This window comes from Neofelis nebulosa, chromosome 17 (assembly GCF_028018385.1).
Source record: "Neofelis nebulosa isolate mNeoNeb1 chromosome 17, mNeoNeb1.pri, whole genome shotgun sequence".
Classification (NCBI taxonomy): domain Eukaryota; kingdom Metazoa; phylum Chordata; class Mammalia; order Carnivora; family Felidae; genus Neofelis; species Neofelis nebulosa.
Window position 1 is genome coordinate 22,500,510 of NC_080798.1, and position 23,769 is coordinate 22,524,278.

Genomic DNA, 23,769 nt, shown 5'->3' on the forward strand with positions numbered 1-23,769 from the left:
AACCCACTGGCCTCCTTCATGGCTTTGCTTGAACGTCACCTTTTAGGCATCCCGTGAAAAGTAGCAACGCCACCCCCGTACTCCCCAAATTCCTATATGCCTTATTTTTCTCCGGAGTCTCACCCCTCTGACTGACTAGTTATTTGATTTGTTGATTGCCCACCGCCACCACCCCCTAGAACGTGAGCTCCCTGAAGGCAGGGCTGTCTCTCCTCTTGATGGCTGGCGATCCCAGCGCCTAGAGAGGGATCTGGCTCGCCAGTACCCAGGAAATATCTGCTAAAAGAATGAATGCAGGAAGATGTGGCTGCTTCCTTGAGATGATTTTGCTCTCTGTAATACCTGACGCGCACGGGGGCTGGCGGAACCACGTGGGGTCACAGCCAGCGCTGGGCTCTGGATGGGAGGACAGTGGCCTACCTCCACGCAGGAGTCAGTGCACGATTCCAAGGGAGGTCTTATCCCTTGAGAAGGGCCCTCGGAGGAGTTACAAGCCCAGAAGGCAGAGAAAAGTGGGGTGAGGTTCACAAGGCTAGGGACTGTGGCCATTTGGTTCACAGCTGTGTCCTAATGCCTAGGGAGTGACCAGTATATAGGAGACACTCAATAAATACTCATTGAATGGAGCAATGAATAAATGCACGAGTCAGTAAATGAACGACTCCTGACTCTCTTTCCTGCCAACTCAGTAATCCTCTGCACAGACTGCGGCAGGGAGAGGTTGGGGCTGCACAACTGGAGGCAAGCCAGTGTAGACCCGTGCCCGTATAGACATGTCTTTGCAATGCTGAGCCCAGATGACAAACCACAGCCCACAGCCTTCCTGCTACCACTTTTCAACGGAGGGCTGCACTTGACTAAACTCAAGCCAGGTTCTGTCTTCATTTCCCACCTGTGAAATAAATCCAGCAGGATTCAGCAGAAGCCAATGAATCAAATTCATTGAATAAAAATATTTGTATTATCTTTGTATTTATTTATTACACTATATGTGTGTTAAAAATACACAGACATATACTTGATCCTGGTAAAGTGTCCACACTCAGTTTCGTTCATAAACGACGGCCTGGCCTGTTATGAGTGCTCCCCAGCATAGCACCGAAGGGGCCTGTAGCCAAAAGACCTACTTCCGTGTGAGAACCCATGTAACAAGAGCTCTGCAGAACCCAGCAAGGCCTGGCAGTGATGCCTCTCTACCCTGAACCCTCCTGATGTCGTTCCAGCCCACTGACTTTAGGTTGACCTTTGGCAGCAGTGAAGGGGGCAGGTCTCAGCTGTTAGGACCGACCATCCACACTAGGGTTGCACTCCCCAAGCCAGCCTCCCCAAGGCAAGGTGTAGACGAACGGCGGAAGGCAGGGGATTTGGGGGGTCATGCTTCTGGGCCCTTCTCTGCAGAGGAACCCATCTGGGAGCTCTGTCCCCTTCCTCAAAGGGTCTTTTCCCCCACTCTTTGTTCACGCTTATCCTGGTCCTCTGGCCCAGCTGCAAATCCACCCTTTTATGTAGAGAATACCATAAATAATGCTAGGGGGAAGAGGCAGCTTTTTCACTTACCTTCTCACTTTGAGAGCAGACAGGGTGTCTTAAGGTTGCTATAGTTCCTGATTTCACCTTTTAATATTGGGAAACTGATAGCGTGGCAGCTAATACGAAAGGTGGGCTACCTCTTGTCTCCCATGGAGGCCAGAACGGCATGAGATGCAAATAATAGAGCAACCAGCTGGGAGAAGAACACTAAAAAAAATCATCCAGAAATAGCTATTCATTTGAAAGCAGTTTGCAAGAACAGGATCCTGAAAAGACAACAGACAGCCAGTCTTGGCAATGGTTCTCCCCGCACCTCTGGGTAGCAGCACCTGCCATCATGGCCCGTGTGTTGGAAGGTATTGAGGAGAAGCTGAACCCAGTGCCGGTCAGGGTCAGCATGGGCTGGAACTTCATAGCCGCAGGCTGGTATGAGCAGCAATCATTAGTCTCCACTAATGGAGACTGCCTTTCATCTGCCTTTCTCCAAGGAAGCTTGACTCAGATTTCCAAGGGATGGGCTCATGTTTCCAGGTGAATTTGTTGGGTGTGGCCATTATGAGTCTGGACTAGCTCCAGCTTTCTATCCATGGGATACCCAAAAGGATACTGGGCAGGCTGTAGTCAAAAGAATGAACTTGGCCATGGAAAGATTTGTTCTGTGGAAATGAGAGACTCCTCTCCTCTCTGAGGAGCTGTGGGATGGCTCTTTTATCTGTGGCGCCATGTTCCCAAGGTCATGTGACAAATTCTCTGCGTTTCCACCGCTTCCCTGCTCATGGTGCCTCCCTTAGACCCAGTGGTCCTCCAACACGGCTGGTCAGTCCCAGGAACAAGAAGGTGCTCTGGGGCACCAGTACTGGGGAAAATAAGGGGAAAAGCCCCAGTCCCAACTCTGTTGACCGGTCAGCGCCAGGGAGAAGCTTGAATGAAATCTCAGTGTCTGGAGATCCAAGACGCCCCTTGATGCTCTGTCCCTTCTCTGTCTCCGGGTCTTTGTCTTTGCTCTCCTCTCCTCAGGACATGTATTCCCTGATCTTTGCAAAATTGGCTCCTTCCTGTCACCCAGGACTCCCTCTAACGTCACCTCCTCAGAGAGGGTCTCTCTGACCTTCACGGTGTATGACACTGATCTTGCTAATTCTTCATCATCTTGGCGGTCACTTATCAGAAGCTAAACTTATATTTGTTCTTGTTTATTGTCAGTGTTCTCCCATAGAATGTGCCCTACAAGGGCCATCATCTTGGCTGACTTGTTGGTGACCAGCTCTCCAATCTCTGGAACAATTCAGCGTGTGCTAAACAAATGAACCCGTGATGGCACACATTCCCTGTCCCAGAATCTTCTCCTTTGCAAGAAAGTTTGGGAAAACACTGAACAACGCCGGTGGCGAGTGGAAGGTGAGGTCTGGGGCCAGAGGACATGGGAACCCCCAGAGATTCTGGCCTTTCTGTCCTTTCCCCAGAGCCCACATCTGTTTCCCCTTTGGGCTTCTTCGTGCTTTACAGTCTGCTCCTAAGTCAGGGGTCTGGCCCCTTCGCATGGCTGGGAGTTGTCTCTCCCAGGGCTGTGCACCCATGAACCTGCCTTCCCAAGGCAGGCTGCAGAGCTGGGTCCCCGGCAGAGCAGAGCAGCCTCAGGTAGCGGGAAGGAGATTTCTGTTTCCAGAGGAGGGTTGTTCTCAGCAATTTTGCAAGTGGTACCTGGTTCTAGCCAGAAATGACTACAAATCTGAATGCATAGCCCATTTGAGCCCAGGCTGCATTCAAAGCCGCCTCCCCTTACCCATGCTTCTGAAGTGGTCAAGCCCTCTGCAGGGGAAGTTTAAAAGGGGTAAAATGTGCCCCAACGTTGCAAGGACAAGCCACAGGAACATTTCCCTCGCTTGGGTCCAGATACCCAAGAAGGGGAGGCTGCCCAGGGCTGCCCCAGAAGGCAGAACGATGGCCAGTTACACGGACCTGCCTGGATGTTTGGAAACAGCACTGACCCTTGTCTCTCACTCAACAAGCAAGGGCAAATTCTTCCCCTAATTTGCATCTCAAAGATGACCTCTAAGATTACCCATAGCTCTGATAGTCTAGGAATCTTTAATTTCATTATGGAGGAACCAATTTAAGCCTCACCGAGCTCCAAAAATAAAGCAGCCTGCCTAAGGGGCACCCAAGATGCTGCGGGGTGACCTTTGCATCTGATGGGACAGGCCTGAGACTCTGAGAGGAAGCCGAATGCCAAGGCCACACTGGCCAAAGAGCACGGAGAAGCAGCAGGAGAAGAAAGGCGTGGGAGGACCAGGAGAAGCGTGGGGGCCGCACCAGGCAGGTGGCCCAGACACAGCCCCCACGAGCAGCCCTGCGTCCTGTGCTGAACAGCGCGGGCGGTCGCTCACGACCCGCCCTGGCAAAGGTTGAGCCGGTCAAGCTCAAAGGCCTCGCGGTTTCCTTGGGTTCTTCTTTGGGAAGCTCCCGACTTCTAACCTCAACAAAGCCCGGAGCAGACCCACAAAGATATACCACCCGCAGCTTGTTGGTTGCTCCCGAGCCTCACACACGCACCCCCACTGGAGGCGAACTCAGCTTCGCTGGGCCCACGGCGGGAACCAGACTCCCGAGAGACCCAACCCCCCCGGCCCGCTCCTGCTTCCTCCCCGGGAGGGACGCTTTTCTTAGAAGAGCAGCCACAGGGCTTCTTCAAGAGGGAAATGTGCTACAGACGTGAAAAGGCAAGGACCGAAAACCCGGGAAGGCGACCGTAAAAAAGAGCCTGACTGCAAACAAGGCCGCGGGTGTCGACATGCAGGCAGTTAGAGCTCCGCGGGCCCAGCGTGAGCCCCACTTGCCTGCTTTTGAGGAGCAGGGGGACAGCTGACCGCTTGTCCACGGGATGTGTTTTGATAACTCCAAGAAATGAGAGGGTGTTTTATGGGAGGGTAATTGGGCATAATTCCCTTCACGACTTGGAGTCAACAGGCAGCCTCTACAGCTGGCCCTTATTGGGTACCATCAGCAGCAAACGCTATTTTCATGGCCAATTTATTAAAGACTCCGTGTTTTTGAGGAGACGTCACAAACACAAAAAGGGGTATATTTATTGATATGTTTAAAATATAGGTTTTTAACTCGATTCCTTCACCCTTAAAAACAAAGTAAAGAGATAGACAGATACAATTATGTTCTGACTAGTTGCCGCCAGCCTGCCCAATGGGAACGTTTGTATATAGTTCTCAGTGGCGCTGAAATCTGCTTAGGAAAGCAACAAGTCCTTTGTTCTGTTGACAACGGTTATTACAATTAATTCATTTCGTGATTGGTACTTGCACTGAGTGACAAGGTGTTATTTTACCTCAGTAAAAGTTAAAGTGGTAATACCTACATGCACAACACCACTGCGGGCTTGCTATCACTCACCGGGGACAAGAAAAAGGCTGACTTCCGGCTGTCGGCTCAGCTGCCACCCTCCCCGCAGCCCCCCTACCTTGCTAGTCTGAGTTGGGGGGGGAGAGGAATGTGCTGGGTTACTCGACTGGAAGTTTCGATCTCCCAGGCCACCGGGTCTCTCACAGAGATTCTCACAAAAGCTTGAGCGTGCGCACAGGTGAGGGGACCTGGAGAGGAGGGTGCTCTGGGAGCAAGCCGGATGCTGGCTAACCCTTGTCACTTGGCTTGTCACCATTTACCCAGCTTGGAATTACACTCGAAGGCCTGGTTCTCCTACCTGTGTCCCAGGACTTCTCAACCCTGGCACTAAGCTGACATCTTGGGCTGGATAATTCTTGGCCTGCCCTGTGCACCGTGGGATGTTGAACAGCATCTTTAGTCTCCACCCACTAGATGCCAGTGGCACCTCCCCAATGTCCCCAGATGTCCTCTGAGGAAGAAAGTCAGGCCTGCTTGAGCCTGTAGGTTGGGGAGTAGATAGACGGCCCAAGAACCCTGCTCTGACTTATCCTGTGTTTAACCCAGAGGCACGCCAGGTCACGGCCGCCCAAAGGAAAGGGCACAGGAGGACAGTGGACCTTTTGTGCCATGAAAAGGGTGGGGGCAAAGGAGAGGAGCCAAGCAGACGAACTAGAGACCCAAGTAGGGATGTGGCCGCATGACCCATTTCAAAGGATGCTTTTCCCCGAGTGCCCAGACTTGCTTAGGCCAGGATGCTCAAGAAGGGGCAGTTTCCGATTATAAGCCAATTCTGATTATCTGAGTGCTCTGGGCTTCTGGATAATCAGAACCTCTTCTCTGCTCATGCATTCCTAGTGATTAGTTATTTGACTCTCTGCTTAACTTTCCTATGGAGACACTACCACGTCACATGGAGAAAGGGGTGCCGGTCTGGGACAAGGTCATACTGGTTCTGGCTGGGAGCGTCTCGGGGAGGCCATGGGAGCAGAGTAGAGGCCCTGAGGAGCAGAGCTGTTCACTCATCACCTCCTTCTTTAGGGCGGTCCAGATGGGTTTCTGTAGCAGAGACACATAACAAGGAAGTGCTAAATAAATCCTTGGCTGCTTAGCCCGGGTCCCCATGCATCGGGACTGAGGGCCTGTCATCTCAGCTGCCCCCGAGCACGGCTGGATATTGCCAGTGTCCCCAGGCAGCCCAATACGAGTGGGCTCACCTCTTTTCAATATGACCGACTTGGCAGAACTCGGCTTCCTCGTACGGTCTGCGTTGGAAAGCCACTGACGGCGAGCCATGGAAATCCTCCCAATTTTTTTTTTATTAGCAGTATTTATCACCTTCTCAAAATCAATTGCATATTTTAAATGAAAACAAATGACTACTTCTAGACTAATCAATACTTGCATCTTTGCTTTTCAAAAAGTAAAAATCTGATGTAACGAAATCCTTATCTTTGCTCCCCTCGATCCAATTTTAATATATAATTCAATATTTAGTAAATACAATCCTCTTTGTGCAGAACAACGTCATAAAAAATGCAAAAGATTTCACGGTATCTGAGACCCGGTGAGGTGGCAAGTGTTGCCTCTGTCGGCTCACCTCGGGGCTCTCCACGTTCTGGCCCCTCCATCGGTTATCAGGACCTGTTTATTCCTATTAAGCCAAAAGAAAAGGGTTTATATATTTAATGATTCTAAAACCCAAATGCTACCTACTATCTGCACAATTGCCATTTTATCTCTTTAAACTTCTCCAGCCTGACGTTTTTAAAAGGGCAAAAGCAGAAAACCCTTATATAATACCTAATTTGTACATCTGCGGTTCCCTCTGACTGGCACAGGCACCATATGTTTTTAATTATCATAATAGCCCTAAAGAACCTGTTCGGTGGGAAACACATATGATCCTTTTATTACTGGTTTGTAATTTAAACAGTTTTAACAGAAAAGGTCTGGCTATAGGGGAGTGACAGGCTCAAAGGCCTAAGATCCCAGTCACGGACCTCTGGAAGCTCAAGTTCAGATCCCACCCACCGAGGCGGGACCTCCTTCCCCCTGCTTGACAGAGGTAATTGGTCACATGTGAGGCGGCTCTGTGGGACCTTAAAAGACATGATCTGTGATCTCCAGCGATGCCGGGGTTTGGGCAGAGCCTGACACAGTGAGAATAAGGTTGATAAATATTATTCTAGTCTGACCTCTGCTGCTTTTGCAGCTGGGGGCTGGGCCTGAGGCAGCACCGGAGGGAGGGCCCACTGGTGCCCTGGGCCACCCACTCTCCGCTCTCCCCCACCTGGACCCCGGGGAACAATTGCAAGGTGAGGGGTCAGGTTTCCCTGAGGCCCGCTCATTTGCGGGGGGGAGTTTTTTCCTGAGGCTGAACGGGACTGAATAAATACAGTTCCAAGAATAACTGGTTCTCGGGCTGGGAGATGAAAGGAATCTTGGTATGGTCCAATGCTACGCTGTCACTTAGCGAGAGGTGAGGACACCACGGGGATGGGAATAGGGGTGCTCGGACAGTTCTGGGCCAGCTGGGTCACCTGACCCCACCCCCCAGCACCCTGTGCTTGCCTGTTCCCAGGGGTCAAGTCCAGGTTCTGGGATTGAATCTCTGCTTGCAATCACCCTCCTCCTCTCCCTGGCCCCAGAGCTGGAGTTGGCAGGAACGAGCTATTTTTGTGTATTTCTTGGTTGTGTTGTTCATTTTCAATGCATCTCAAACAAGGATGACAGGCAGGGGAAAGCACCGGCCACCCACAAGGAGAGGAAGCAGGAAGGTCACGCTCGGAGATGTCCACTGCCTGGCCTTGACTCTCAGCGCCCTGACGTGCTCGCTGCGTCAGCCGGGATCAGCTACGCAGCCTCTCTGTGCCTCCACCTTCCCAGGTGTAAAATGGGTAGAAGACTAAGTGCTTTTACCTCGTGGGAGTTTTAGGAGAGTTAAATGGAAGCATCTCATCTGTATTATCCTCTCTAAGGTACTTAGAGTGGGAGTGGGTCCTGACACACAGTAAGTAGTTATTATTTTAAAACAACCTAGGCAGATGGAGGGATAGCTCAGAGGATCGGATCCTGCTGCTAACGTTAAGGGGGTCATCCCCTGGGCGTGGGGAGATTACAGGGGGAAAAGTCATCTTCCTAAACACTCGAGCCAACCCCCTGGGGCGTGAGTGGGATGAAACCTTGGGTGGTGGCCGATTTCGGGGAAACTTCTCTCAGGCACCCAGGAGCTGAGTGCAGGGTTAGGAGCGATGGCCACCTGACTTTTCCTCTTCGCTGTCCAACTAGCCGGCCTGATTCCACTTGCTTGCCATTGAAAGCGTCCTTCTCTTCTCTACTGCTGGTTGGTTTTTGCCTCCAAAGGTAGCGATTTTTTGTTTGGTCACGGCCTGATGTTGGAAATGCAATTTGTACAGGCAGTATGATGTAGCTGGTACTGGGTGGTGAGCCTGTGCTCGTCACCAGACACAAGCATCTCACTGCATCCCCCTCCCTGATGCTGCGGACAGCTACCCTCATGTCCCGGGCACAGCTGATGTTCAGAGGGGGTGGTCCCGACTGGAGGTGTTGGAAGGCTTCTCCACCGAGGAGAAAATGGCCAAGTCACCCAACAATCCTTTGGCCTCAGTTTCTCACTCAGAAGATGGGCTCTGATGACGCAGTGAACTAGCTTGGGCAGAGGTGGTTGGCGTGGCTGGTGACCCTAGAGTGCCGAAGAAGGATCAGCTGGCTTCAGGGGCTTTACGTGAAGGGGGCGGCGCTAGGCAGGTGGGAGCCCAGGGCGAGGCTGGGAGCCCACCTGCCTAGAGGGCGGGTGAGGCTGGGAGCCCCCCTGAAACCGAGAGACCCCGCCCCATCTTTCCTCGTTTGGGACAAGCAGCTCCCCGGGCCGGTAGGGGAAACCAGCATTCATCTGGCCATCCGTGCCCTTGGAGGAGGAAGGACGGAGTCACAAGTCCAGACCTGGCCTCTTGAACAGGATCAAAAGCAAGCTCTCTCGTCAGTTAAAAAAGAAGAGGTAGAAGGGCTCCAAGCCCCTACCCCAGAGGGGCCGCTCTTTCCTTTTGGCAAGCAGAGGGCCAGATGGCCACCCTCATTTGCGATGTCAGTGGTGACCTCTCGACTCAACAAACAGCAAGTGCACCTTAATCAGAGCGCGCCCTTCCTGTCCACCAGACAAGGCGATTGCACGGGCCCGCCCCCCAAGGAAACAAGACCTTCTTAATCACAGGCTGCTTGGAGGGGCTACGGGGAGACCAGAGGCCCCGCCTGGCCCGCAGCCGGCAGTGACCCACCTCCCCACCGCCGATGCCAGCCCAGCTCGTTTGCCCAGCCGAGCCCGGGCTGGGATGAAGGCGCCTCCGACTTTGCAGTCCCTGGAATAATAACTCACATTACTTCGATCCCATCTGCACCGAGTGAAGGCAGAGCAGGGGAAGGAGCATAAAACACAAAGTTCCCACAGACAACATCTGTCTTAGTGCAAACAATGGACCATTATCTTGTAAATAATTCTGATTAAGCTGCAGCATTTCCTCCTGAATCTGGTGGTTTGGAGCCCCGGAAGGAGGAGGTGCTGTTACTCGGGGCCTCTGCAGCCCCCTCGGCCGGCCCCCTCAGTGTTCCCTCTAGAACTGGGAGAACCGCTGGCCCAGCAGCCAGGCCCTTCCCATCAGCACAGTGCCACCTGCACGCCCGGGCGGCTTCCCGAGGGTTCCCCTCGGCCCGGACCCGCTCATTTCTGCTGGCTTCTCTTCCCCCTCTTCCTCGAGGCTTTCCTCCGTCTGCCCTCTCCCCTCCGGGGGCTTTTCTTCTATCATTTTCTTCTGCTCTGTTCGCATTTTCTCTCTTGGCTTCTTTCCTTCACTTCTGTCCTCCAGGCCCAATTTCTGTTCTGGTTCTTCGAATCCTCTCCCATCATCGGGTCCTTCCGGCTCCCCATCCCTCTGTCCACCTTCGTCACAGACCAGGCCCCTGGGGCTCCGCCATCCCTTCAGACTCTCTATCCCGCAGACCCCTGATATAGTGGGCATGGTGTCCAGTCTGGGGTCCCCAGGCCTGCAGGCCCCAAACCGCTCTCTGGCTCTCTCGGGCTGTCAGGCCCTGGATGCCCTGGGCCCAAGGGCATCCCTCTTTCCCCCACTGGGAGGGTCCCACACGCCTGGCCCCAAATCCAAAGACCCTCTCCCTCTTGGGGTTTCCAGGATAGGGAGGCCCGCCTGCTTTGCATCCTCCTGCCTCGCTACCCACCTCCTCCACCTCCAGCATTTCATGAACCCACCCAATGCTAGGGAAACCCAGGCACTCTGCCAATATGAATGAAATGCAAAGGCGTCTACCCCAAAGTCCTGAAGGAAATTCCCCTTGGGATTTAAAATTAATTGCCCTGAGTGTGATTTAGAGACGACACTTCAAGCCCAAAGTTTTCATGGAAAGCAAAAGCCACTGGTACCAGAATCCTGTTGACGGCGAAGGAATCCCATTCTAAATCTCCTAATTGTAAATCCTGTGTAGCCTTAAAACACAGGCAAGATGGCTCCATCGGAGCCCATGGGGGTGATTTCTGCACATCCCAGGAATGCGACCGCCGAACCTGAACCGAACAGTTTCCGCTGTGGAGGTGTCCGCTCTGGGATGGGAAGACTGCTAGCCCGGCAACTTAGACAGAACCCTGTCCAGTGGTGTCTTCAGACGAGCAAGGATGAGGGACACCATACCTCGACCTTGCACTGCCCTACCCAGATGCTCTAGCCACTTGCGAAGGTCTTAGCGAGCTCTGAGTGTTCATGGAAGCCCTGCCTGGGTCCTGCATAGCGGCAGAAATCCTTAAATAATTGAAATGTGGGCGACTCGCCAACCTCCAACTCACTTGTTCATATTCACCTTACTCTCTAGAGGGTGCATAAGTGTGCCATTTCATGGCAGACAAAACTGAGGCAATCAGGTTATATTCAATCGAAAACAAGAGACCATGGACTTGCGGGGTTCACGCTTGGAGACAGCACATACTGTCCCAAGTTGGGGGGTTGGGGAATGGGTGCGGCTTGCTAGCCAACAGCAACTTTGAGTGGCCAAGAGAGCCCTGAGGGTAGAAGGACGGAAAGGCCCCCCGCACGGAGGAGGATGTGCACTGTCCCTGTGCCCCAATGGTGCACGACAGAGTATGATTCATATCATACTCGGTACCTCCTTTCTCTGCCTCTAGGTGTCACCAGGTAGGAGTGCCAGCTGGGAGCTGGGGGTTCCCAAGATGGACTACTGTCCGAAGAAGGACTCACTGGATTATCAAATTGGTACCTGTAATGTGTTTGAGGAAAACTTAATCATGGAAAATACTACCTTCACAAGCTCCACTGTGAACACAAGAGGTTGAAAATTGAAAAGGAAAAAAAGTCAAATGATCAAGTGTTTCTTGCACTACCATGAACTCAAAAATCCAGTTGTACTGACTCTCCCTTTAGAAAAAAAAAAGGAAAGGGAAATTCCTCAGTGCTCTTATGATTTAATAAAAATGTCTTCACGCTGAGGTGAGTACTCACAGGCCCCACGCCCTCGAGCAGTAAATAGTCTCGGTCAATCTGAAGTCCCACGTGTTCATGCACTTGTGGGGACACCTGCTTGGCTCCCACACCCAGGGCCCTGCTGAAGTGAGTGTTCATGAGGACTCTAGGGCTGACCAGGTCCTACAAGGTCTCCTGAAAAGTCTGGGCTAGAAAGGACCGTGAAAGTCAGAGTTTGAGACCCAGGAGGTTACTGAGGGGACGTCCAGGCACCCCTTCCTTTCGCCAACAGAGAAATGGTGCCCAAACTAAAGGATGAGCCGTCGGAGCTCCTTGGAGCTCGACTGCTGGTAGGATGCCTGGTCTCCTGACCCCGAGGCCAGCCCTCCCACCTGGCCTCCTGTAAGTTTGTGTCTAAGCTGAGAGGCCAGGCACTTTTCAACATTTAAAATGCACAGTTCACTTCCCACAGGGAATCATGGGATGAGTCTCTGTCATCGTTGGTGACCTTATGCAGTACACCGAGGGGATAAAAACTTTCTGGCCAAGGGGTTCCCACTTGTGGCACATGTCGTTGGTGTCCTACTTCTTCCTTTCCACTCGGCATGCCAGTGGCCTCTTGTCTCTCTCTGGACGTAAGAAGACTGCTTGGTCATTGTGTGGGCTGCAGTGATGCTCAACTAAATACCCCAGCTTCTTCAACCCTCAGTGGGGTAATTCCAAGATGAGCTCCACACAATGCCTTAGAGGGTCCCCAGAGGCACTGAGTGCAGACCCCAACAGGCAACCTTCTCATTAACACACCTGGGCGGCTTCCTCCCTGCCTTGTCGCCCTCGCTGCTCCCTTTCTCATGGCTCCTGGGGTCTCCGCCCACATACGCTACCTCCCCCTGGGTTCTTATCTTACGGTCTGCTTTTTGGGAGACCCCAACTAGGTCACCAATGGGATCTCGGGAGACCGAGAAGATTAGTGGACTCTCCTTGACAAGAAAGAGCCAAACATACCCCGGACCCCTAAGCACCCACCAAGGCCACTCCACGAGCCCACAGAACATCTGCCTGCGGCCCGGCCCCAGATGTGTGAACACCTGGGAGTGGCCTGTCCTGGGGATCCGCCCAGCCCTCCCTCCGGGACATACAAAACCCTTGAGTCAAAAGAGAAAAGCGACTTGCCCATCATATAAAAAGAGCAATAATTTAGGAAATTAATTGCAAATTTACTTTCCCTGCTTGGGCGCCTCTCTCCTTTTATGTGGATAATTGAGAGCATATTATATTAATTTGACAACAACAGAAGTTCAAAAAGAAAACGTAACCTCGCGAGCAGTGGGTTACGATTAGATGGGTGTGCCTGGACAACTCCACAAAAAGCACGAGAGAGAAAGTCCTCAGAAAGCCAGCCGGCGTCTGGGCGCACAAATGGGTGTTTTTGCTAATGAAATAGCTTTGCAGAGTTCCCCAACTTTAACCTTGAAAATGCACACTGTTTGCTCAACAGGCGGAATCTGCTCATGCAGAGACGACGCTGCCAGTGTGCGACTGCGTACTCAGGAAGGTAATTTAATCATCGTGACATCTCTGAGAAAGTGACTATACGTGAGCCATAGTCACCTCCCAAAGTTTAGATTGTTTCCCCCACCACCAGAATATCTGCATTTCGTCAAAGCAAACATACTTCCCCACGTGTGTAGATGAATCAATGGATCTGAGGACTCTGTCTTACCATAAGGTGCAGACCACCGTCCCCTTCCTCCGGCTATCCCGCCTCAAGGCACAATTACCTCCTCGAAACTTCAGTCTCACCTACCAAGGGGGGGTCCCGTTCACCTCAGATCAGTGGGCCGGCCCCGCTTGGGAAAGGTCAAGGGCAGGTCCAGGAGGTGATGCTTGTGGCTGCCCCAAGTGGAGTGCAAACAGGTGGGGCTTGTTAGAACCCCATGTGGGGATGGCGGGGGGGGGGGGGGGTGGTGGTGGTGGGTGGTGACAGCAGGGAACAGAGCTACAGCCCCCACGCAGAGCTGTGAAATGAAGTCAGCTCGTTCCAGAGACCCGAACCCACCCAGCTCGCTCACAGCAGACAGGATGTTCCCAAGAACGCTCAACGGGTGAGAAGGGAGTTCTTCCCCCTAGGCGGGAAAGAGGGGGAGGTGAGTGGGAAGCAGGGGTGCCATGAAGGGAGAGGTGGGAGGAGGCTGGGACTCGGTTCATAAAAGGATGAGAATCCACAAAGGTCTCCTCTAAGCTTGAGAAGTCACCACTGGGGAGAGACTCAGGAAAGACCCCCTGCTTTAGACGCGGAAATGGGTAGAGACCCCATTAGGGGATGGGCCCAGGGAGGGAGACAAAACAGCAGATGCCCAGATAAGCAGCCCCAGGAGCCCTCCCACTGTCAGCGTGATGCTTTGTCCCTTTCAGTGGTACTTCCTCCGTACCCAAGGCCCCCGGCCACTCACTGGACCCCTGAGTCGCTGCTGGCTTGGCAAGGTCAGGGCTGTGGGGTAGGCAAGGGGTCCTGGAGCATGCAGAGTGGCTGTGAACGGTGAACAGTGCCTCGGGCAACGTGTTCAACCCTGAGCAGAGGCACTGAGGCCCAGCAGCCTTCCAGAGCCCTCCTTCTCCCTGCCTGTGTCCTCAGGCCTGACGCACTGGTCCAGAGGGGCCCAGGGGTGCCCCTTGCTGCACAAGGTGGGTGGTGGTGAGCCCCATCCTGGGAGCTGCGTATGTGCTTCTTAACCCAAACAGGGCTTCAGGCCCCAAGGAGGGAACACAGCACCTCCTCACAGGGGCAACGTGCCCGCAGAGGTGATGCAGGCCCCGTGGAGCCCTCGGGACTCGAGAACCCAGGAAAGGGCACAGTTCCCCAGACTCAGGGGGCAGTAGAGATACAGACAAAACCCTCCTGGAGTCCTTCTTTCTGTTCAGGCTCAGGGTGGCCACGTGGGCCTGGGGCGTGGGGCCTGGGGCTGGGGTCACTTCCCTTTACCTTCACTGGGCATGGCGGGGTCCATCATGTTTTCTACCAGAACCCAGAGTGCGTGTTCTCAGTTCACCCGTGAACAAAGAATCAGGAAGCGGTTGTGGGCAGAGAGCTAGTAAACCTTCTTCAAGATCTACGCTTTCCATGTGGGCTTTGACATGTGTTCTCAGACGCAGACTCTCTCCCTTCTCTCCGCTTCTCTCAGATCAGAGACAATCTCCTACTATACATGGTCTTTGGGGTCGGGATCACATCAACAGTTCGCAGGAGACATACTGAAGAGAATGTTCCAAGCAGTCAAGGTGCTGTGACTGTCCTGTTGCTAAGGCCAGAGCTGTTCAGGGGACATTCCCAGGCTTCCATCCCCTGGCACACACGGGACGCTTGACTTTTTTGGGAGTGTGGGGACATTTTCAAAATGATAATACCTCCCCCCCCCACAACAGGACAAATTAAACGGGGAGCAGGCGTGTGCGGGGAGTCTAGACGTTTCCAAAACAGACCCAAGCAGGAAGGCTTGGAAACGCTGAAGGGGCAGGGCCCTGAAGCCCAGCTCATGGACAGAAAAAAATCTAAGCAACAAAAACAGGAAGCAAACTCCTTCCCTCCTGTGCACCCCCCCACCCCCGCCCCACCACCATGATATGGAGTGGGGCACCGGGCAGGCAAAAGCCTGTGACAGCAAATACAGGCACAACCCAAAAATCTCCGCGGACAAAAATATTCCAACTCCAACAATTCCCAGCGCCTTTCCATTTAAAACTACACTTCACGGGGCGGGCACCTGGGTGGCTCAGTCGGTTAAGCGACATGATCTCACAGTTCGTGGGTTCAAGCCCCTGCATCGGGCTCTGTGCTGACAGCTCGGAGCCTGGAGCCTGCTTCAGATTCTGTGTCTCCCTCTCCCTCTGTTCTTCCCCCGCTCACACTCTGTCTCTCTCCATCTCTCGAAAATAAATAAATGTTAAAAACAATTTTTTTTTTAAACTACACTTCACGGGATTCAAAGCACAGGTGGGGGTTCGCTGGAGGGAGGCTGGGTGTGAGCAGTCTCTTCCCCACCTGGGCTGGGGGACCGCAGCCTGCGTGCTGCGTGCCTCAGTGTCCCTGCGCGCGGGGCCTGTGAGCAGGCCTGGGGGGTCTCGGTGCCCAGAGTCACTTGTACAGAGACATCCGCACGTGTCACCCGGCGGTCACCCACCCACCACCACGTCACCTCACCCAACCTTCAGGTGCCTTTGCATCTGCCCGTCCGGGTGTGGTTACTAGTGGGGCCCGCCTAAAGGTGAGCCGGGGCCGGAGGCAGTGGGTGGGAAGCAACCAGTTGCCCAGCCAACATCCCAGTGGAGCAGCAAACTAGAATTCCCTGAATGCCCTGTGGACGCTTCCGACAAGGGAGGATGTCACGGGGTGGGGGTGCGGGGGAGGGGGGAGGGGGCGTGTTGTGGAATGAATTAACATAATGACTCAAAACTGCACTAATGTTTCACAGCTTTTTTTTTATTAGCAATACCAAGATAAGTTATTGAAGCATTTTTAGTATTGTTTTACATTCCATTCATAAATGACCTAACTTGTAAGTCAGCATACAGCACACTTAAAGATATAGTTTGACACTTATTCAGAAAGCTACAATTATTATAACTTACATGCCTTCATTACCAGGAACACCTTAATATAATCTTCTAATTACTTCAACAATACTCTAGTCCAAAGCACACGATAACCCAGCACAAGTTTTACACATTTTTTGCTTCAGTCACCATTTTTGAAGTTATGGATGCCAACGTGCCTGTACCCTGGGATTTTACTGTCGTCTGTTCCTGGTTAATAGGACAACCTGACACAATATTCAACTAGCAACAGCACTGCTTAAATACTATGGAGAAAGAGAATTACTGCACTTTTCTGGAGTCTTCTAAAGTGTTACAAAATACAGGACAATCAGACACAAGCAGGAATGCCAACGAGACCCTCAGGGCCCGCCCCTGGAAGCTCGGCGAGCTGGCGTAGCGGAACCCCCCCCCCCCGCCCCCGCCCCCGGCCCCCAGTCAGATTTTTCACAGGTGAAGGGACCTCCAATCCACCAGCGTTTGTCACTCAGGATTCACGACTCGGAGGGAATTTTCTCTCGTTCAAGTTACTAAGCCTTCACGATCCATGACTAATAGTGGAACATATGGGGCAATATTTTTAACCTCCCTGATTCTCTGCTATATATACTGTGGTGGGGTTGATGTGTCGTGTGTATACACATACCTGTGCCAATAGTAATTATTTATTCAACACACATATGTGTATACATTCTTCTCTTGACTTTACACAATTAACAAGCTGCAGATAGCCACCGAGGAGCACGAACAGACAAGGGCAAGTCCAGCTAGACCAAATAGAACGGGGGGGTGTCACTTACCTGCAAGAAAATGTGCAGATTCATTAAACAATCCAGAAACCACGTAGGCTAGAGGCATTCAAAAGCAAGGACAGGGCCACGCTCCCTAATTGTTTAATGGAGGAATGACAATAAAGCAATATTTATAAAATTTGGTCCTTCCGTCTCTGGCTAAAGCAAGAATAGGCTACGTGATTAGAGCAGGTTGGCAATTAGGCGTAGAGGTGCTGTTGATCAGCGCTAAGTAATAGGAGATAATTACTACTTATTTGAAACCTGGGCTTTGCACACAACATCTGAATATAAAAAAGAAAAGAACCTGATTCCTTCAATAGCTAAGATGTGGCCTGTATCTACGTGGCTGTCAGTGCCAAGCATCGCTCCGAGTCAGCAGCGGAAGGAGGGAGAAGCCAAGCTTAAGCTCAGGACACCTGCACTCAGTGCAAGACAGCGAGGGGGTCACGCTGTTGCCGTATCACACGGCAGTGGCCAGTGGGCGGGCTTGGAGAGTCTGCACGTCCCCAGGGATGTGGGTGTCTGGTCTGACAGCACTCTCTCCCCTCAGCTTTCTCTTCCTCCCTCCCAGTCTTAAGTCATTACTGGGGAGAAAAAGACGTGTACGTGTGTGTCTGTGTCTGTGTGTGTATTATTGTTATTATTATTTTTGAACCAAGAGCTCAGTTGCTGTCTTCTCTCACCCTAGGCTGGGTCCTGGGCAGTAGATATCGAGCAATCGAAAAAGAATACGCACACAGAAACCAAGGTGAAAGCTACCAGACTTTTCTCCTGCTTCGGAGGCATGGTTGATTCAGACAGTAGCTTTTGGAGCCAAAAATATGCAGCAAAAGGAAAGGAACATAAACAAGGCTAAATGTCACCAGTGTTTGCCGACTTACAGACACCATCCATTTGTTTGTTCTGAAATGACGAGTGGACCATTTGGCAAATACAATGGTATTCACACAACAGTTCTGTCATCCTGCAGTGCAAACGACATCACGTCAGTGGCATTCCCATTTAATCTACAAAGAGGGAGGGGGGGAGGAGGAAGAGAATGCCCAGAGAGTTTGCAGAGGCTGCCATCCAAAGAGGCTGCCTTTTCGTCAAGACAGTGCACGCATGAGGCTTTGGACGAGGGAAGAGGACAGCCCATCCGTGGGTGCCGGTTTCTGCAGGAGATCCCAGGGGACAACACCTCCCCTGTGTCCCGCCAGAATCTGAGGGACAGGTTCTGTGGCTGGTTTGGGGGCAGCCAGCAGGAGCAGAGCGGGCAGCATGGAGTACTGCTCTGCACTAACTTAAGAAGGCTGTGCCCTTGGACTTCAGCACAAGCCAAATGGTCCTCCCTACTGGGGTCTAACATCAGCCCCTGGACACACACTGTTCCTGGGAGCAGGCTGGACTCTGGAAGCCAACGACCAATCCGTAAATGATAAAATCAGGCAGAGAAAGCAAGTGCAAAGTTGTGCTTCATCGACAGTCTCTGCAAGACAATCCATTTTAGAATCAGCTCATAAAGAAGAGAAGAAGGAGGAATGATTGCTCATCTGGCTTTAAATAAAGCATGGCAGCTTCAGAGACAACAAGGCCCTACAGTGGAGACGCCCAGGATCTTCTAGGCTAATGGCCCTTCTTGGTGTTGGCTGAACATGGGCTCCTATACACTTGACGGATTTCGATTTTGTGGTTCTCTTCCTATGCCATTTGCCTAATTTAACCTCCTTTCTTTATAGGAACCTGCTGGCTGCTAGGCCACCCCTTCAATCTTAGAATCATCCATAAGACCAAAAACCCTAGGCCGTGCACCTGTTGCCTATGCTTGGGTGTCTTCACACACATGCATGTGCACACACGCATACACACACATGGGGAGCTCTCACGGTGTTTCCACACATTCCAGCCAAGCCCCCTTGGAAATCTCTGACCACAGACTTTAGCCAAAGTTTGGTCAAATGCTGAGGAGGAGGGACCTACTCCCTATGCCAAGCACCTGCTGTCTCACAGGAAGGAAGATAATTGGGTAGAAATTGAAAGGGTGGGGCCACTGCAACAGGTATCACAAGGTCACCAGCAGAATCTCCTTGCTATCCATGACCTGTCGTGGCACACGTGAGGAAGCAAAACGTATCTCTTAAACCTTGATGGGAAGTGAGATTTGTACTTGCTTCATGGCAAAGGGAGACTGCAGCCAAAAGTCATCTGGACGTTGGCACCACTCTGTCAGGACAGCCCCACGTAGACATTCACTTCCGCTATAAAACACCAACTCAATTGAGAACCATTTATCCAACCTCTTCTACATCCATCGTCTTGTTTCATCCTTCCATTTCTGCCCATCACTGAGGGAACTGAAGCTTCCACGGAGCAAGCTCCCTTCAGAGCCAAGCTCCTGTCCCTTCCTCCTCTGCCTACACTGGCCATGACCGGGGAGACTCTGGGACCTCCATGAGGCACGGAGGAGTCTTCTCCTGCAAGTCTCTGTGCATAGGCAGAGACGTGACCTTCTGGGAACAGGTACACCAGGCCATTGGGGTCTACAAAGCCTCTCTCTCAGGAAAGTCTCTGGTGTCTCTGGCTTTGTCTCGAGTGGCAGTAGGTGGAGCCCCGCAGGCACTAACCTGGGCCTTCCCTGCACCACCTCACTGGCCCTCGAGGCAACAGCAGACGGGTTCCTGTGTGTCTTCTCTAGGGACGACACAGCAGCACCTCCTTCCTTACGCCTAGTTGTTTAATGATCATTTGTGGCTCCTCCTCCTGCACTGTAGGGCAGGGTGGAGTGGGCGTGACAGAGACCACACTGCCTGCAATCCTAATGTATTTCCTCTCGGGCCCCTTAAGAAAGTAGTAGCCAACCCCTGCTTTAGACTGTGTAGCTGGTAAGTAGTGAATATTTTCAGACTGCCGACACTGGAAATCAGCGAGGTTTGTGGAGGACGGAAGTCCCATTTTAACAGCGTTCAGCTCAGATGTCCTAGTTCATTTCATCACACATCTTAGCATGGATGATGGGAAGAGGTTTCGATGGACCCTGAGTTCTTTTTTTAAGGAAGGGTCCCGATTCTCTCACTACTGCTGGAGCCCAGGGAACCTTCGGTCTCAAGCATAATTTGGGTTAGGAAACCAGTTCCCCTACAACCTGAGAATAACAAGGTAAGACTACTGGGGCCTCTGTTGCTAATGACCCTGCCTTCCCAACAGCTTCTCCTGGGGCTTGGTGGGTGCCTCTGTCCAGAAGCACTGTGCAAGGCCTCACGCCCATGACAGACACGCTGGTGGAATCTCCTCACTCAGCCTCACTTCCCTGCGTGGTGGTAACTCCAGAGCTTCGGGGGACAAAGTGTGTCGTCCTTCTCGCTGCCTTTCCCTTTAATGCTGCCCATCAGCCTTGCCCCTGGGCTCACCAAAAGACACCGAGCAAACCCTGCTTGCCAGACTCAACACACGATGACCCCCAGCCATCTGTCTCAGGTTTGAAAGGGAAAGAGTAAGGGTGATCTGTGGGTTGCTTTCCAAATCCACAAACTGGGGTTAAATGTGCTCTGTAACCCTGCCATGCAGCCAGCCCTGCAGGTGCTGTGCAGACCGGCCTTTGTGCCGTCTGGGGCACACAGAAGCCCAGGCCGTCCATGCTGTCTGACCTCCACGCTGCTGGCTGACTCAACAGTTCATCCAAGTGTTTCAGCCTGGACAAGGGGATTGCCCAACCTTGTCCTATCAGTGGATGTGAGCACGGCTCCGGCCTGCCCTTACTCCCTAATTAAATACTCATGTGGCTCCTGTCCCATTGCAGGACCAAGGTCAAATCCATTCCAACAAACTCCAGGGCACATCCAGGTTCTCTAATGGCCCTGAATGACCCATGGTGTACGCCATGTTTCTTCAGCCGAATAAAGAAATGTGGGCTATGCCTGGAGTCTGAAAGACACCTCAAGAAATGGAAGCTTTAATTGGAGTGGGATTTCACCCAACGAAATCAGGTCCATAGTGGGATCTGACCTACTCTAGAGCCAACAGTCCATATCCTCCAGCTTAATCCAAGATGGCTCCTTCTCGAGATCTTCTGTGATATGGCTTTGACAGGCAAATGCTCTATTCTCTATGGAAGGACCTTTAGAAAGTTCAGGCACAAGCTCTCAACCATGGCATGTGCTACAGGAGTCTCCTACCCAATGGGCTGGGTTGGCCCCCTTCCTCATCTCTCTCTTCTGAACCCAAGACAGAAGTGCACTGGCCAGGCACGGGCAGTGCTCACTGGCCAGGAACCTAGGTCCGTGAAGCCACGCAAATGGAAGACCAGAGTTTGAGCAGTTAGGAAGCAGGTATGCAGAGATAGGGAAGCACCTAGAAGTACAGCCTACAGCATGAGAGTCTCCCACAGACTTTAGGGTTAGAAGCCACCTCCTCCAACTCGCCAGCATGTGTCAGAGTTGCTGCTGAGCTCCGTGGGGAGTCTGCGTGATCTGAACAAGATTTTGACTGATGCTTCTTCAAACACTTTCACATCCCATGAGAATAGACACAGATGGACATTAGCTCCTCCTACAAGCCTGTTTCTGGGGGCATCGAAGTGGGGAATTGGGTTTACTAACTAGACAACCGTCAGACCCTAAACTCTCCTGAGATGAGGAATACCGGAATAATTCTTTGGTTTGGCAAAGCCCAGCTTCTTGAGGAAACCAGATATCAAGCTGGTGGTTCCATTTGGAAATCCATATCCACTTTGAGTGGAGCAGAGAAGAGGGAAGAAACGTCAGGAATATTTGATTTCCTGATGCCAATATCATTTCCACTCTTGCAAAGTCAAGCCAATAAGGGTAGGAAGTTTTCAACCATCATCTGTGCTCCTTGCAATGCTAGAGAGACGGTGAGCTGGACCGTGAGAGAGATGCCCCCAAATGCCCATTCTGTAACCAGCGAGGCTTCAGTTTTCCTCCCAGATACCAACTGGTAGAAAGGATGAATATGCCTACCTCGGCCCCCCATCCCCAACCCCCTGGGCTCTGGGACACATAGCAGCCAGTAAGAAAATAAATCAAGATAAGAAGATTTTGATTATGGAGGGCCAGAGATGGGAGTGGGGAGTGAAGACAGGGCAGGGGCAGGCCCCACCTGGAGGAAAAGGGACAGTGCCTCCGGCCCACCCCAAGCAAACACAAGGGCCAGGGGAGGGCCTTCCCGGCTGCTTCCAAGCTCGAGCGAGAGGACACAGAAGAAATGAGGCCCAAGGAAATGCAGAACCTGTGCTCTCTAAAAATAGGCAGTTTGTGGCCAGAGTTCATTCTGGCATCTTACCGTGAGTGCAGGGTAGAGCTAAGACCCGGACCCCGACCTGGAGAGGCAACCAGGATGCCTGTTGGGTTTTTTTTGCCTGGCTGGCCCGAGGGTCTCCATTCCCCTTTTGAGAGAGGAGCCACAACTTAGACCCCAGGATCTGTGGCACAAGGGCTGCAAGTGAACTAAGCAAAGTGTCTTGCACATACCCTGGAGCTGTCAGGGGAGTGCTGTGGGCTGCCATTTGGGAGAAGGTGAGAAGTGCTCCGTTTAGAGGACAAGGGCTCACGAGACACCAGGCCCACTGATGCTGCCTCCCCTCCACCCTCACTGTGCAGGACACCAGTGGGTGAGCTCCTCCAAGGCAGGCAGCCTTCCTTCAGCATTGATAGGAAGACGGGAAAATTAATAGGGGTAATACAAGCTCATTTCAAGAAGAATGAGCTTATGAACATGCCAGGTTTTGATCTTTTCTGATGCATGGATTCCTGGCAGGAACTATGGTCCTACATAGGTATTTGAAAGAGCTGAAAATAGACTTAAAGAAAAAAATACCAAACAACAATAAAGGAAGAAAAGTCACAAACTTAAAACAACAATGAAAAAAAAAAAGAAGACTTAAACATCGCTCCCCCAGAAAAAAAGAAAAAAAAAATTGGACTGACATAAAACCCCTTTCTCCTTCTTTTAAATATTGTTTTTAACAGCTTCACACGCAATGAATTATATGTGGATAAAAATAGATCGGGGGGTACTGGTTAATGGGGCCTTGTGAATCATTCAGCGCCAGGAACCGTCAATATTGTTTTGAACTGTCAGAAATCCATTTAGTGATTTTTGACAATTCAAAAAAAATATTTCTGACTGCTTGATCCAGTTCTCAGTGAATTAGGGAAGGAGAGGGTAAAAGAAATATATCAATTTAAATTGTGCACCCAGTCCAGCTTCCTGAATTCTGCTGTGTGCTCAAAGCAACATCAGAATTTGGAGGTTGAGAAATAACCCCTTCCATTATCCATCTTTTCTTCCTTCCTTCCTTCCTTCCTTTCTTCCTTCCTTCCTTCCTTCCTCCCTCCCTCCCTCCCTTTTCTTCCTTCTCTCCTTTCCTTTTTTCAACAGGTGCAGTAGAGTCACAGAAATCCATTCATAGATTAAACGTGGAAAGGTACCACAACCATTTGTCTCTGCCAAGGCTACATGGGACTAGATATAATACACTGAGCTCCTATTCAGAGAGAGGCTTTCAGCGAGGAATATCTGGGTGCCAAGAGAATGTCTTTGATCCTCCCTGCCCACCCTGACATTCATTTGATCCAATTCTAGGCTCCAAATTTATTATTACGTCTTTAAGACCTGGAATTACTTTGGGGTAACCATATTCTTTCAGGAGGTAAAGAAGTGCCAATTTGCTAACAAGATCAGGCAGGCATAAGTCCAAGATACACAGGATCACAACACCGCTAACCAGGGATTTCACAACGTACATTGCTTGTTAGAACATCAGACAGACAGGTGAAGATACAAAGGGACAGAAGGCAATAATGGAAGGCCCAGGTCACAAGTCACTGCCGTTCGGAATGTCTAAAGAGGAGTCACAAACACCCCAAAACAATCGCCCTGGGTAGAGAGAGGATCACTTTATTTCTACATTGTGGTTAGTGTGATACGATTTTTAGTAGCCTCTAAGTCAATGTAAAGAAAAG

The 23,769-nt window shown here is 51.6% G+C and overlaps 1 protein-coding gene across 14 annotated transcripts in view; it reads right to left on the bottom strand.

Moving 5' to 3' along the window:
- The window catches only part of ZNF536 (zinc finger protein 536), a 437,882-nt gene that overhangs the window by 123,635 nt on the left and 290,478 nt on the right, over positions 1–23,769 (bottom strand). Inside the window, exon 8 of one of the 14 annotated variants that reach the window (XM_058707994.1) lies at positions 15,883–16,816. The exons of the other annotated variants lie outside the window; for them this stretch is intronic. Within the exon in view, the coding sequence (XP_058563977.1) occupies positions 16,809–16,816 (8 nt within the window). The 3' untranslated portion in view covers positions 15,883–16,808. Of the gene's footprint in view, positions 1–15,882; positions 16,817–23,769 lie in introns of those variants that run through there. 14 annotated transcript variants of the gene reach the window in all.